The sequence below is a fragment of the Rhea americana genome, unplaced genomic scaffold (assembly GCF_003343005.1).
Source record: "Rhea americana isolate MKP2758 unplaced genomic scaffold, rheAme1 scaffold_162, whole genome shotgun sequence".
Lineage (NCBI taxonomy): Eukaryota > Metazoa > Chordata > Aves > Rheiformes > Rheidae > Rhea > Rhea americana.
The window spans coordinates 1,895,265-1,911,727 of record NW_028185728.1 but is presented as its reverse complement, the minus strand read 5'-3'; the positions used below and the strand labels follow the sequence as shown (position 1 = coordinate 1,911,727).

The window sequence follows — 16,463 nt, the reverse complement described above, 5'->3', positions numbered from 1 at the left end:
GAGCAAGAGTATCTCCAGAAGGTACAACTCAAACTTCATAAGAAGGGAATCTCAGATACTTTTTCCTTTCCTCTGTGAGGAAGAGCCCAGCTGCACTACCACTCACATTCTGCTTTGATTGCTGCACTGTTAATAGGCAGATAGGGATGTCGTGCAGCATGCCAAGGGCGCAAGATATCTCGACATAAACGTCTGGCGATTCTTGTCAGTTTGGTTGTATGGAGATAGAAAGCTTGTCGTGTCTTCATGGCAAACTTGGGGCTCCCACTGTTTCGCACTGGCACACCGTGAGGACTCTRATTGAAAAGAAAAATAAATACAATTTCTAACAAAAATAATTACTAAAATGTCATTTTTAGAACAGAGATAACATCACATAAAATCATTTTCAACCACTGTTTCACAGATATAAAAACAGAAACAATATCACAGATGAAAATATCTTCAGCACAGCTCAGCTCTTCCTCATTCCCCAAGTCTTGCCATCAGCATTTGGCATTTTCTTCCAAAATGCCTCGAAGAATAAAGTGAAGATTAATGTTTTCTCTTCAAAGGGAAGTATTTGTTTCTGTGCCATCCCAAAACCTCAAAGCAGAGATCCAAAAGCCAGACCTAACGAAGTTAGCTGATGATTTTGTGCTAAAGAGCATTAACAGAAAGACTCTCAGACTTCAATTGCTTAGAGTTGCTCTTCATACATCATGCAAACTGCTTACAAGCCATTTRCAGGTGGGAGAGGGAAAATGGAAGGTAAATGTATGGCCAAAAATAGACATCAAAACCTGACTTCCCAAAGTAGACTACTACAGTTTGCCAGAAAGTTTTTGCCTCAGAACAGAAGTTCCTATTAATTCTTGCTTTGAGCTCAATGAATTATGCATATAGAGTTGTTGAATAACCATTGCACATAAAGAGTAATTCTGAAAGGTATTTATCTACTAGAAAAAATTAAAAGCAGCATCTTTTTCATGAAAAGCAGCTAGGCCAGTGAAGTAGTATCTTGTTAACTGAGAAATGGGAGAAAATTTCACTTTGGGGAGAAYCAGGTTTTCCCTTCTCAGGTTATGTAACACTATTTTTAAGTAACAAGAGTTATAGGGTTGACAAAAGCAGGCAGCTAATTCCACAATTAAGTAGCTCCAGAGGGCACACAGAAGCCTGGAAAGGAGCGTGGCTGAGAGAAAGAAGGAGTAGAAAGAGAATGGCAGGAAGTAAAGACTGGGAGAGAGGAGGGAAAGAATCTGAGAGCAAAATTCACTGTGCCATATCCTTCTGCACACGTAAGGCAGCTGCACTTTCCCACCAGCCCAACAGATGATGCTCCAAGACTGGACTTTCAAATTCAGAAAAATTGTGACAGTTTTCTTAATTTAAGTGGGAGGAATGAGGGAAAAGAGTGGAAGTCATACAATGCTTACTGAAGATCGATACAAAAGAGAGAAGGATTAATTTAAAAAATAAGATGAAGTAGAGAAACAAGTTAAGGGATCTCTCAAAGCTACTAGCTATTTGGGATAGCTAATTTTGAATGTGCCTTGGGGAAGGGAATAACTTGCAGGAAATAATGAATTTCTTTATAGAAAAAAACAAACAAAAAAAAAACAACAAAAAAACAATCCTCTTCTCCGTACAGCTAAGACTGAGGAATCAGAATACCCAGAAACACTGGCTGTTTTTCCAACTTTTCCTATCTTCATTAAATTATCCTAAGTATTTGAAGGCTTGTTTGCTAAACAAAGAATGTTTCTTCTCTRGGCAGTCCTGGGCAACAAATTATATACAACCAAAGCTAATGTGCCAGCTTTTACAGGTCTAGATCCATACTAGATCATGAAATATCAAATCCAAGGACAACAATGGGAGTTGAAGGTATTCTTTTTGTTTTGTTAAATTTAAGAATAGCGAGTAATTAATTATATATGATAGTGCACCTAACCTCCTGAATAAGAGTACTGAATAGTCTACTTTCATGATACCTACCAAATTATTGCGGTTTGGTCCTGGTCTCTCTCCATCTAACCGTGTTGGCATTTTCAAGCCACCGTATTTCTTCCAGTACGTCCAACAGGATGCACAGAGGCGACACTGCATGTTAGGGGGACCCCAAGAATACCACTGGTAAGACTGTGTGGCTAGAGATAACAAAGGTGAAAATTATATTTATCCTTAAACAGGATCACTTTTCAGAACTTATTCTCTCTAGAACTATCACCAAAAAAACCCCCCGAACAAACAAAAAACCCATAAAGACAGTGCAAAGCTCAAAACAGACCTTAGACCTGATGATGGCCTTCCTTGTCATCACCACTGTAAAAYGTTTTGCGATTTCAGCAAAATTAGTTACACATCTTAAAATAAGAGTAGTAAAAAAAAAACAAGCAACAGGATGAAAAAAATTTCCTGCCATTGAAGCTAAAAGCCCATCTTGGAAAACCCATAAACAATTTCTCCGCAGCATAGGGGGAAGGAGATTCTCTTCAGAAAGTCCTCATACATTGATTTTACATCTAAAGAAGGTAAAATAAGTTTTTGACTTGACTCCTCAAACAATTGTACATTCCAGCACAGCTGAAGGCTCTCCGTTAAGGAAGACGAGCATTAGAACTCAGCATACTAACAGGAGACAGCAGTTCAAATACAAATAAATATAATTTACACTCTACACAAAAGTTGTGGAAAAAAATTGTAAAGCTCACACTTCAGCCAAAGTCTTTAGTCAGTAGCCACCTGCAATTATGCAGGACATTTACTAGTTCCCCAAGCACTTGCAATTACATTTACCAACATCACATCAGTAACTTCAGAAAAGCTTTACTTAAATCCTGTTATATCAAATTCTGCATGTCCCTCCCCCAAAAGCCTTTTCTCCCACCCTCCCACCACTACAAACTTTTTATTTTACAGTTTGCAGTACAGTACTTGTATTCTCTATGTACAACTGCTACATTTGCATGTCACTTACTATAACAGCTTTCACAGGCCCGTCCTGCTCCCGTGTTCTGTGCCTGCACTCCAGTACCATTTACCACTCCTGGTTTGACATTATTTACATTGATCTGGTTGGGGTTTGGCTTGTTACTTAAAACACAAAGCAAAAAGGAGGACAAACATTAATTGAGGCATGCAATTTCTTATGGGACTTTTTAAAAAAATAAAAAATAAAATAAAAAAGGCCCAAAAGGCTGAAGTTGAATATTGACTTTCTTTTATCCTACAGCTTCCAAAATAAGAAGCCTTACTTACCAGGAATCTGATTTCCACAAGTACATTTTCTGATGTTCATATTGTATTAGAAGCAACTTTCAGGAATCCAAAATCAATTAAAAAAAAAAAAAAAAAAAAAGCAAGCCACAGAGATCAGGTTGGTATCTCAGCTGTAACCCCAGGCACTCTAATCTAGGTGACAAAAGGATCCTATCTACCTCTCAATATGAGGGATATTTCACTTAAATCTTCAAAAAGAAGAAAGGGATAAAGGAGCAGAAAAGGTAGGCAGGGAAAGGCCAACTCCCTCCTTGTTCAGGGAAAGGCTACCCTAGATTACAGTCACGTAAATATTTCCACATTATCTTACCGCAAAGGCTTGTCTCACGTGGCCCACAATTCCTGCAAGCACAGCCAAGACATCAGGCAAAATCTTTGATCCAGCATATGCACACAGATGTTTGCCTGCTGCGCTTACTCAACAGGTCCAGTCATGCAGCTGAAAAGGCTGAAGCATCTGGACCTTGCCAGTCACCAGATAAAAGCCTGTGACCCAGTGGGTGCATTCTTGCTATTAAATTGTGGAAGTTTTGTGCATAAGAAGCCTTTGAAACTTAGAAACTCAAAGCAACTCAAAGAGATTCTAAGCAATCTCTTTCAAGTAAAATGTCAACCTCTTATTACCTCATATACATAAAACACCATCGTGTTTACAAAGGAGTCCTCAAATGGCAGGATGAGATCCTAACAGGCCAAGAATCTGTACAGCTCAACAGGACAAGGTTCTCCACAAGCAGAGCCTGAGGGATTCAGCGCTCTTAGCGCACAAGACATCACTCTCAGGAAAGCATGTTTCAGATGAGACCTGAGCTCTAGTTCCAGCTCTGCCCAAAGCCACGGGCATACAGGAGCTGAGTCATCTCATCTCACCAAGCTTCCTTTCCCAAGGCCCGCAAGAGAGGCAACACTTCCTTACTCCACACCATCTTTCTCACCTTCTCAAAACAGAATTTTTTTAGGATTTTTATTACAGTTCAGAGGACTTTGTAGCCATAGCTGTAGCTGAATATGAAAAATAACAATCCAAAAATCTGACTTTCCATCACAGGGATATTTTTCCATGACATAAAACTTGGGAACACCTCATATGATCAATTCTACAAAGACATTTAAGGCTCTAGCAAAAAGTGTGAGTCCTAGCAGCTAGGGAGAGAACTAGAAAATTGGTTTAGAACTGTTAGCTCTGCACAGTCTTCAATCAGTAAGAGCAGTTTAAAGCTGTGGCTCACAAGTTCTCAGGAAGATGGAAGAGAAGCAGGAAGGGAGAAAAAGTAAGTAGATAACTTCCAAGGCACCCAGAAAAAAAAATATTGAATATAAACCTTCTGACAAGTCCTTAAACTATGATCTGCAATTCTGCTGGAAAGCATTTAGGCTTCTGCCAGTTGGACAAAGTCTGAAAGCTTAACATCTGCRGAGCAGAAGATCCATCAACCGTTGTCATTAGTACATGTAACATTAGAACCATCTCAGCTCCTCCCTATACTCTGTTAAAATGTTGACTCAAAAAGAAAGCTACTGGCAAGAGCTGAAATCAGAAGGGCAAACAAATCTCTGGCAGAGAAAGAGCAGAACGGAAGAGTATAACACCTCTGCAAAAAAAAAAAAAAAAAGTATCTGAGGGGGGGACAAGGAGACATACAAAAGAAACTTAGCATGGGATGGAATAGGAGGCACAGAGAAACACTACTGCAGAGATGGAGAAGATGGGGGAAGGTCACACAAGAAACTTGAGAGATGAAAATACACAAGGAGATTTAAAAAAAACAAAAAACTACCCAACTGACTCCAAATTGCTCTTAGGAGCTTGGCTTACAAAAATAAATTTAAAAAAAAAAAAAAAAAAAAAAGGTGGCACTTGGTGGTAACTTCTGAGCCTGAGCCAAAATTCTACATCCATGTGTGTTTCACTGTTCTCCTACCTGAAGACTGAAGGCAGCAGGCATATTCCTTCTACTTCCAAGTGATAAACCCATGATTTGGAATACACATATTCAAGCAGAAATATCTTAGAGTGGGCTCTATAGAATAGTTTTACAAAAATGCACCTTCTTGCACATTCATTGCACACTGACACAGGAGTCATATTGATTTCAGTAACCCAGAGTATTTATTACTCCTCACTCTRATTAGTGCTGCAAAAACAGCACTGTGGAGAAATGGCCAAATTACTTTCTTTCTAACATAGCATCAGTATTAGGTTTCAAATTCTCAGAAATGACCACYGAAAGGAGCCCCACGTGACTGATTTCGGAAGACAACTGGACCGTGCAGCTTCAGAATAAAATCGAACTCAAACTGAAAGCTTAAGCTGCACTAGAAGCTAGAAGATCCTCTTTCTCATACTGAGATATAGAGCTTGGTAAAGCACTGTTTTTATAGAGACAGAATAGATTCTGCTATAAATGACCTAAAAAGACCACACACACCACACAAGGAGGTAAGAGTATTTGCTCAGTCCAGGAAAAATTTCAGATAGCATTCAGATGTTGCTCCTCCCTGTAAAGCTGAGGGTGGAAGAAATAGCTTAGAAGGCTTAGTGGTACACAAACACTATAAATAGTTTGTTCTTCCAGTGCATTGAGCAGCCCCCGAAAAAAAGTAGAGAAAAACAACTCCAACCAGTACAGGCATTTAGATTAGCAAGCCTGATTAGGTTTTCTTGTTTTGTGTATTAATTTGCCTGGCTCCTACAAGGATTAAAGTGTTTCAGGGTTATTGGCAGAGTGCATGAGGTGTTGACGCCACAGATGGCATGAGATTTGCAGACATAATTTAACGAAGGGCAAGTTGAAGTGCAGTACATTCATGACACCTAGTACTGCTCTTGGTATGTCACTGCAGTAACTACTGCAGGACAACCTTTGCCTATGATTCACCAGCAATCTCCATCGGCAAATACTACTAAGATTCTCTAAAACAAATGACCACCACAGATGCACACTACTGCAAGCAGTGTTGCTCAACGGACTGAAGCACAGAAAACTAAGGCTCCACTCCAGGTCCTACAACTTCACCTCAGGCACGCTGCTGCCCTTCTTCACCAGCAGTAAAAGAGCCTGAAATCCATCAGCAAAGCATGTTTCAATGAAACACAAAGAGATCCTGTATTTGAGCAGCACACCCAAAAGTCCAGATGCACGTAGCTGTATACAATTAGTTGAGAATAAGACTGCGTGCATTGACATGCACACCCAAAATGCTAAGATGTGTAGAAAGGCAATGGCCAGAYGCCATTGTCCTCTCAGTCCACCCTTACGAAACAGATATTGCAAACAAATGGAAGTGATGCGTGGATGAAAGCTGATCAGAGATGACCACAGTGTAGCTGCAACAGTAACTTCACTTCAGGATTTTGGAACACAAATTAACATAGCTGCAGTAGCAAGCACCAGAAAGTCTCTTGCCCCAAAGCAAAGTTTCACAACTGCAGTTATAGAAGAATTTAGGCAGCTACTCTTGTCATCACATCACAAGCAAACAGTTCTCGACTGTTGACAATTTGTTAAACTTGTTTGATTTCAAAGCCTGCTAGGGTAATTAACATGAGAATTAGATGAATAACTGAATGAATCATTAGGCAATTAATGAAGTAAGAGATACAAATAAGGTAGTGAGAAGACTGATGGTGTGGTAAACTATCATTTCTAGTTATTATCTCAAGTTTGGAAGCCTTTTAAACAAATTTCAACTGCAATGGAGTACTCGATTATGCTAGACACAGAGATCACGAAGCACAAATTTCTAGGCTGTATTATGCTRGAGATCAGTCTCAACTAAAGAGATTAAGATGAAAAGGCACATGCAGAAAGAAGGCCCTGGAAACCAACTATTATGGACTGAAAGCCTGCTCAAAAAACCCCAATCAATGTGAAGACAATCCTGAACTATGCAGAATGCTGMAAACTTTTTACTACATGACTCACTACTAGCATTTGATCCACAGTGCAATGATAAATTTTGTTTTAGTAGCTTTAAAAGCATTGCAAGTTTAATATAATCAATGCATGATTCCAGTTATTCAGGCAGCCACAGTGGTAATAGATGCAAAAGAGCAATTAAGAAATAAAATCTCAGAAATAGAACAACTTTTTATCCTTTCTAAGGAACATCTAATGCCATCTACCCTTAGGTATCTAATTCAAGCATCTGAATTCCTTACGCAGACAGCAGAGAGGCGAGTTCTCATCACAACAGTCCAAAGTAGCATAAATACTGACTTCTTAGAACAGGACTGCTAAACAGTACTTTCTGAAAACAGAAAGCTTTCTCCATAGCACAAAGACTGCTGCTCTATCAGAGCTACATAAAGAAAGAACAGGATTATACTTCTGGTAAGCTTCCACGTTATAATGGACCTCTGTACAATTAAACAGGAAAGGAAAAGACTTGTTCCTCAGGCACAAAGAAACATGTATGGGAATTATCTTCAACGTGTAAAACGGTCTCCCCTTGCACTTGTCCAATACTTTGACCTATTTCTTCAGTTTCCCTATTAGTTTAATTAAAAAGGGGGGGGGGAAGGTAAATATTTCCCTACTTTACACAAGTTTACAAGACAGAATTTACAGGTCGTGAAAAATGCGCTGAGATTCTCAGATAARATATTGCAAATAGTGTTTTAATTTTCATCTGCAGATTTCAGGTTACATCAATATATTTTGAAAACTAGGGATCCCTAGTGTTCTTCCCTTGGTATTCTTACCCATTCTGATACCATTTAGACCTACAAAGCGAAAGAAAGAAAAGCCATGCAAAATTGCATCTCTCAACTTTCATGATTTGCAACTATCCTAATCTCAAAAAGAACCAGCTAAACAACAAGATCATTATCAAAAAGAAGCAAGCAACTCTGAAGCATGATGCCCATAAGACTAGTAAAACCAGAACATGACTTAAACAATAGACTGAAGAATGAATTTGAGTAAATACTAGGAGAAGGAGACTGAGATCACATCTGCAGATAGAAAATTCTCCAAGCCCTGCATTTGCCCCAGTAGATGACAAGATGAAGTGTAACGAACACAAATCTTTTTGTGCATTCAGAATTCTGCTACTTCTTTAAACACCACTCCCACTGAAACAGAAACTGTTACAGAAACTAATCAAGAGATTTTTCACTATTCCCTGAATACAGAATTCAGCTTATTTTATACCTTTTCTTCTCACCAGAAAAGCCTGTAAGTGCTTTTCATCCTTACAGATGCTTTACAAACTCACACATACAAACRTTGGGCTGCACTGTATCTAGTGCAGATGTCTGTCTCAAAGCCATGGGCTCTTCTCAGAAGGAGAACAGAAATGTTTGTCTAAGAGCTAGGATGCTGGTTTAGGACCTGAGGCTCTCAAGTCAAATCACTTGCATGACCCAGCACAAGGCATGCGGCTTCTCCGTGCCTCCGTTACCCATACTATAAATCAGAAGCACACTATCAGGCTTAGAATGATAAGCTATGGAGCTTTACCTARAGCTGTTATTTTTCACAGTATAACATGCACATGAGATGAAAAATAGCCTTTGAAGGCTGCTTCTATTGTTTTGCTTATTATTCTTAAAAGTTACTGGGACTAGAAATCAAAGGCAGAGACAGCAATAGCAAGCACATGGGAAGAAACAGAAGTCTTCTCTGAAGTACAGAGGGAAGTCGCTGATTCGATTACATTCTCTAGACTGCAACAGGAATTATCTTGCTGAGATACAGCGTTGAGGGATAAGATACCACTCCAGACAGTCATTATCAAATGAGCACTGTAACCTTTCAAATACAAAGCCCTATATCCATTATAATCCTAGAGCAAAAGCAAGCCTACCAGGCCCTCTCTTCTACAATATCCTTTTGTATCTGCAGTCTAAATTTCATTGGCTTTTGCTTTACAGGCCAATCACATTGTGAATTCATGTTTAATTTGATGTCCAGTCTCCCCCTGCACAGTAACAGCATTGATAAAAAGCAATACTGCTGAAAAAGAGCAAGACAAAAAGACCTGTTTGGCTTCAGTTGGAATATTACACTTGATTTTTGTTAAATTTACTAGCTATTGACACATCTCAAAAGGGGGGTGGGGGAATTGTCTTACAAGCTAAATACGTAAATTATAGTTTTGCCTTAATTAACAGAACACATGATAGAAGTTCATAAATATTTGAAGGGAGATAACATAAAAGAGTACAGAAATTATCGAGGGTAATACACATGAGAATGCGTCTGGGAGTGAAATTAAAAAAGCAGAAGGGCAGGTGAAGATTTGATTTCCACATCATGACAGCTGCTGACTGTTTTTTGCATGCTGAAGGACAGAACACAGGGGAAGAAACACCTTTTACTAAGAATTAAAATATGTAACACATTTSAAACAAGCACCTACAGATGATCCACTGATGAAAATAAGTAAGAGAAAACAAAAAACCCCACATACACACAGACAGAGCACAGCACAGCATCCTAACCGGGAAAGCCCTGAAGGGAAAGTCCTCCACTAGCAATGGAGGAAATACTCTGTGCTCCAGAAGTAGAAAGTCAGTATGAAGGAACGGTTTTGTCTTTTGCATACTTGTAAGCAGACATGCAAGTGTATCGAGACCGGTGCTGCTGTGTTCCAGCCAGCTTTGGAGTACCAGAGCTACCGTGTTTTATTTTGCTAGGCTCCTAGCTGTTCATCAGCATCTGGGTCATTAGCATTAATTCAGTTAAATAAAAAGAAATTCAAGCTTATTTAAACATCAGCAGAAAGTTCATTACATTGGTAACCTAATTTAGTAATTCTGACATGTTTGTTCTCCTCCTCCTCCCCGCCCCCCAGCAATTAAAGCAAATATGTATCGCCATGCCAAGGCCATGGAAACTGAAAAAACAGACACAATGAAACAGGAAACAAAGTAACACAAAAAAAGATACTTACTAGTTGGGTATATACACTTGTTTTAGCTTGCTTTCTGCTTCSGCAGCTTTCAATCGTTTCTTTAAAAAAGAAAAAGGAAAACATTAGAATAAAAAGATAATGGCTACTTTTTTTTTTTTTAGGAGTCAAGTAATTCACCCATAAGCACCTTTAGCACTCATTAATAAACAGGAATGAATTTTCTTTTCACTGAGTGGCTACCACAAAATCCTTTTCCAACAAGATAACCACTGAAAACAACTGTGGGTATCAAATGACTACGTACACAGCATCCTGGAAAGTCAGAGAGATTACAGACTACTACTTATCAGGACAATCTTTTCATCCTCGTGCAGTCTGGTACAAATTCATGCCTTGTTTCACGCATAACCCTTTTTCTCCCCTTCAGAGATGTATCAGACACGTCTGACATACCAGTCTGTTCTCCTTGATACTATGTACCAATTAGATAAGAACTGTATGGAAAAAACACCTTCGCCAACATGTTTCCTGAAGAGCTGAGCCAATACAAAGAGTCTGAAGGAAGACTTTTCTGCTGACAGTCCTCATTTTTGTAACTAATGGAGAAATCGATTGCCAGTGGAGGTTTTCCTTACAAGGCCAAGAGTTTAACTCAAAACTGATACAGAATTACCCAGTAAGTTTATTATTTATGGTTTATGGCTGCTGTTTAGTTTGAAGTGATGACATACCATAGGCAATCTGTGCATTTGCACTTTCTAAAAGTAAAAAGCTTTGGGTATGAAAGCACTAAATGTTTACTCCCTTTAAGGCAAAGAGAAATATACTCCACACAACACACACGCCTTAATCCTAGAGGACAAGTGGCACACACCAACACCAAGAGAGGGGAAMGGCAAGGCAGGGGAATTAACCATACAGAACAGCCTCCTAACAAAAAATACCTTTCCTAGAGATAGTAAGGAACATAACAGAGGTACGTTCAAGGGAAAACACGCACAAAGAGAACAGCCTTTCAGARTGTAGAAATGCACATTTAGAAGTACACACGGTTTCTCTTTTTGCATGGCCTCACTTTGGTAAAAACAGTCATTAAAAGTTTTGCCCAATTTCTAGAGTAGACAGATGAAAGGATCCTTTCAGTGTGAAGTATAGCATAAATTCACCCCAAAGAGTATCAGCTCTTTGTTCAGTTATGAATGTAAGCTTGCTGATAGCCCATCAGAACGTGGCATAGGTAGTAAATTAGCACAAGTTTAACTAACTCTCCAAGAATTCCTTTTACAAMTCAAATATTCACACTCTTCAGAATGTAAAAGAGAATTTCTAAGGGTTTAACTTCCTTTTTATTACATAAACTAAATGGATTAAATGAGAGAATAACTCAGGGCTGGAATAACCTCCGGAGGCTCTAGTTCAAGCCCTTGCTCACAGCAGGGCCCATGCTCTTCTATTCCTCTGTCAGTAACAGAAGTCTACATCAAGCCACGACAATGTTCTCCATGCAAAACAACCGTGCAGTTTCTGCATAAAAGCTGGAGGTTTTTGATTGCTATCAGATTGGATGCATCAACTTCAACATGAAAGCACTACTATTTTGAACAGGATTATTTGCTCAGTGTTTTACACATTTCTAGGCAAACATATTAACTTAACACTTTTTGTGTAGCAGCCTCAAGACACAGCCTAGAAAAATAACTGTAAAGCAAAATCATTCTCTGCATAGAAACAGGAAGCACAAGAAAACATAAAACTGAAAAAAAAAAGTGTCACTAAGTGATTGGACAAATATAAAAATCTACTTTACAGAGACATGATGCACAGATGTAGAAACAATGAAGTAAACGTTTCCGATAAACATAAAGCTTGCTATGAGCAGAGGGACAGTCTGAGCAAAAGTCTTCCATTTTATAGTGTGACAGCTCATCAGTTCCTAGTCAAAGCTCTTAATACTCMTAAAGTACTCCCACTTTACCTTTTTCAACAAATAAAAGTCAACTTGTCTTAAAAATCAAATACCTAAATTATCAGACAAAAAGAACAAAGTCTGAGAAAATAATCAGAACTTCTGAAAGTTATTGAGAGACTATGAGTACACTTTCTGAGCACTGCRCTCAAAAGCAGATTTTCAAAGCAGAAAGAGAGATTTGTTTCTGCTGACAGAATTGAATTTCCCAGATCACTCCTGTTCAATCAGGTCTCATGCAATGACAGCTATCCTGAAATTGTCCTCAAAAAACCCAAATGAGTGCTTGCATRCTCGATCTGTATCAAGCCTACAGACCTACAGGAATCAAAAATTCTCATTTTATTAGCAATCAATTTTGCAACTAAAGAGGTTCTCTCCCTGAATACAAACCAGAAGTTCCATACTGAACGTTTTCAAAATGTCCTGCTCAAGTGACATAAGTGACCAAAGCATCCAATGGCCAGTCTCAAGAAGTGCTGTGACAGTGGTTCTTCAGCAGCAGCAGGAACACTTCTCTACTTCTAGAAGAGATACTACCACACAGACAAAAAAAAATCCACATATACCCACATACCCAAAGCCCTTCAAGAAAGCATGCTTAGAAGCTTTTCTGCCATTAACTGCAGGCTGTTCCATCCTCATGCCGGACTGAAAACCAGGTCTTCTTTCCACAGGCAATCGAAAGCACAGAGCATCATGAGCAGCTACATCAGTAAATGAACAGCCACAGAATTCATACTTTGTCCAGGAATAAAATGGAAGTCTAGCATCAGATACTAATAGAGGCCTTAAAATGTTCCTTGAGGAACACTGTACAATAATTTTATTTCCCTTAAGACCAAAGCAAGATATTCAAGGAACTTCCACTGGTACAGAACTGTCTCTCTCCTCGCCCCGACTCCTCCATTTCCACTAGATTGGAGGTAGCCGGAGGATACAGTTTTTTTGGTAAAAGCTCCCAAGGGGACCATCTTGATTCATTATGYTATGACATTCTTGGAAATCTGTAAATGGAAAAGCGTCATGCAAGCACAAAGCATTACCAGCAGCTGAAACACTCCACTGTCCATTTGGAGACATGGTTAATTTAGGCTATTAAGCAACACTTTAGTAAATTGATGATGAATATCAACCTCCGCAAGTTCTCCTTGTGGCTGATGACTACTGTGCAAACTCTGAGCTAACTCCTCCCACAGGTCATCTGGACTTTGCAATACCTTCCCTTCCTACAGGCACCTGGAGATCACAGCAGAATGCTACATACAGCATACATCTTTATTTTTAAGAATACTAGATAAATAAACAAACTAGTTCACCAAGAAGGTGAAGGTTTTCAGAGTGGTACCATGATCTATTGGATAAGAACAGGCCAGTTTTATACTGTATATTTGGGGCCCTGAGGAATCACTAYATCAGGTCTGACAAGTTTCCTATTCTCTGACAGTGAAAGTACAAAAGAAAGATGTCTGATATGCAGTAATGCACAATAACAGAATAATACCTTTACAGAGAAAGTGCCTCACTAGTTCCTTGCCAGTTAGTAATTGATTTGTGCCTGAAGCAAATGGGTTTTAATGTCTTGAATTTTTAATGTTGTCTGATGTAGTTTTGAATGTTCTCATCTACAAAAAAACCCTCGAGCATTTGTAAGTTTTTCTAGAAGTCTAATGTAAACGAAATCTTTGTCTTTCTAAGTTATCAAAAAACATGTATCTGAAGTMCTTCCTCATATTCACTTCATCTTACTTCTCCCATCCATAAGAGGGAGATCACCARTTTGCCTAGCCCATTGGCACTAGGTAGATCATATTATTGAGAACAGTAGAGACGACAATGCTAACATCTGTCTTCTATATATCCTCTCCTTAGCTTTAACAGCTTTCACTCTACCCACCGAGCTCAAGAGAGTCTTAAAACATGTGACATATCAGAGCAAACATTTGGGGTCGTTTTCTGAAGAGTGAACATTTATAAAGAGGAAAATAAGGGAAGAAATCCAGGAAAGCGGGGGATATTTCAAGGTCCACCACACAAGGGATAGGCTGGTAGACAGCACAGAGAAGTCTCAATTCCTCAAATATTAAGCATTTATTAGTTTGAGCTGGGGAAGAATAGTCTAACTTTTTAAATTTAGAAGAGAGCTTTCACACTCCACCCCTCCCCCCMAAAAAACCTGTTACTTAACAGGTGGCGCTTTGGGATGAGATGCCCTATGTATGTGGAAAAACATCTCTTGTACATTATTTCTGCTTTGCTAGCACACAGTATTTAGGTAGCTTCATTCATTAACATATCACTTGCAGTTCTTTGCTACAGAGAAAGGTAGCTCTCCTTATTAAAGGCATCTGTGAGCCAAGATTATCTCTGTACCTGTTATCTATATATCAAGATTTACTCAGCCCTCTCTCSTTTAGGTTACAGAGATGAAATATAAAGACACTGACTTTCTCCAGTATCTTCTCCTTTATATTCATTTTCAGGTCTATGTACAACTTAAAATTCTATTGCTTCTTCCTACTTCACTTCTGTCATGCAGCACTTTTCTGACGACACTTCCACAGATTACAAGTTTCAACATTGTTCTGTTTTTAAAATTTGATCTTCCTCTTGAGGTTACGTGCTCCTCATGCACAAATGAAATCCTAAAAGTAAAATTAAAGCTTTCAACTTTCAGAAAATATGCTTAATTCAAATGATCTTTTGCCACTGCCATCTCCCAAGCTGTTTATCTCAACGACTGGAAAGTGTTATGTTTCAAAGTCCTCAGGATTTTTCCCTGCATTGGCATGCAAAATAGTACAACTTAAAAAAAAAAAAAAAAACACAACCCACCCACACACACCGGAATTCAGACCTACCTAAGAACATAATTGTAACTTTGAATGAAAACATAGGCATGCCCAAACATCACATCACATCTTTAAGAGTTTTCAAATCACTGGGGGAATACACTGAATAGAAGTTACTCAGTGGTTGCCATTTTAAACATTTCTGATTCAGAAATGCACATTCTAGGGAGTACACATGGAAAATCTGTCTCAGGAAAAAAAACACACACATTCAAAGGAGACATAGGATATTGAATTTGGACAAGATCTCCCTCATTCTTTTCTTCAAGACAAATCTGAAAAGGTGTCTTCTATCAGACAAGTCTTGGCATCACTTTGAACAGAAGTTCAGGAGCCTACATCAGGCCATAAATTCTCTGCTGACATTGCAGTGGGTGAAGCATTCTCTCTAACAGTTCTGCTCTTCAGGGGCAGGAGGAGGAGGGGGGGAGAAGCTGGTCCTTCTCTTGAAATTATTCAATTCCCAGCTATGCTGGCAACCTTCAGAAGTAAAGTGTAACTCAAGCCAAATAAAAATCACTGCATCTCTTATCCAAGTACATCCTCCAAAAGAGGACAATTTTGCATTTATCTCAATCACAGTATCCTAGCCACACAACAAGGAAGTAAGGTTGTATTAAGCCTTCCCATCCTACGTATACAAAGCACAATTTGTTTTCTTCTGTTTTTGGGGGGAGGTTTTTTTGTTTATTTGTTTTTCACATGCATGCAAGTACAACTCTTTCTGCATGCTAGTGCTTCAATGAGAATACCTTGTGTGGTTTATTTTCAGAATACTTTGACTACTGGAACTGTAATTTCAAGCTTATACAGGATGYAATTTCCTAAAATCAGAAGATCTGGTTGCACTTTCCTTACTCTTCAGTTCTGAAAAGTGGTCTTCTGTTGAAGGCAAATCAAAATATAGCTTCTTTGATGGCAAGAAGTASATGAATTTTACTTTAGGATTGTGACAGCCAAGAATCCTTTCTTGCTCCAAGAAAATCACAAAGCAGATACAGAAGGTAGTAAATAGATCCCAGCTAAATGGTTTTTATCAAAACAGGCAGTTTTGATGAAAAACAAAGGCTTCATTATTACRTTGTGTAATTCTTAGAAACAGACAGGTTAAATAGATGTTTAAGTGCATTCAGTCAAAAAAAATTATATGAGAATGAGTGTGTTAGTTTTTTTTTTTAAAAAAAATGCTAACAATGCCTTACAGAGCAGAAATATAAATTTAGTCGTTCTTATAGAAGGAGGACAAGTGGAAGCGAAACAATTCAGSATATGCACTTCCTATATCCTCAGTACATTTTCAACACTTTATGTACAAAAATACTGCTAGTCCCTAGAACCATTCTGTGGTATCTGACTGAGGAAAGAATCTACGCAGACAAAATACTTTGAAGTAGACTGAACAAACTGGTGAGGAATGTGCGTTGTCACAGACTCTGCACATGTCAAGTAAAATATAAATGCAAGACACTTAGTTCAAATACCACTTCCTACACTTTGTGGTTTATACATAATGCCAGGTA

At 38.6% G+C, this 16,463-nt stretch overlaps 1 protein-coding gene across 1 annotated transcript in view; it reads right to left on the bottom strand.

Annotated features, from left to right (window-relative positions):
• Positions 1-16,463, bottom strand: part of MTA1 (metastasis associated 1) — a 90,643-nt gene that overhangs the window by 25,183 nt on the left and 48,997 nt on the right. Inside the window, exons 13-16 of the mRNA XM_085300297.1 lie at positions 10,165-10,223; positions 2,963-3,078; positions 1,981-2,132; positions 107-296 (exon numbers count right to left, since the gene is read on the bottom strand). Coding sequence (XP_085156423.1) covers positions 107-296; positions 1,981-2,132; positions 2,963-3,078; positions 10,165-10,223 — 517 coding nt within the window. The remainder of the gene's footprint in view (positions 1-106; positions 297-1,980; positions 2,133-2,962; positions 3,079-10,164; positions 10,224-16,463) is intronic.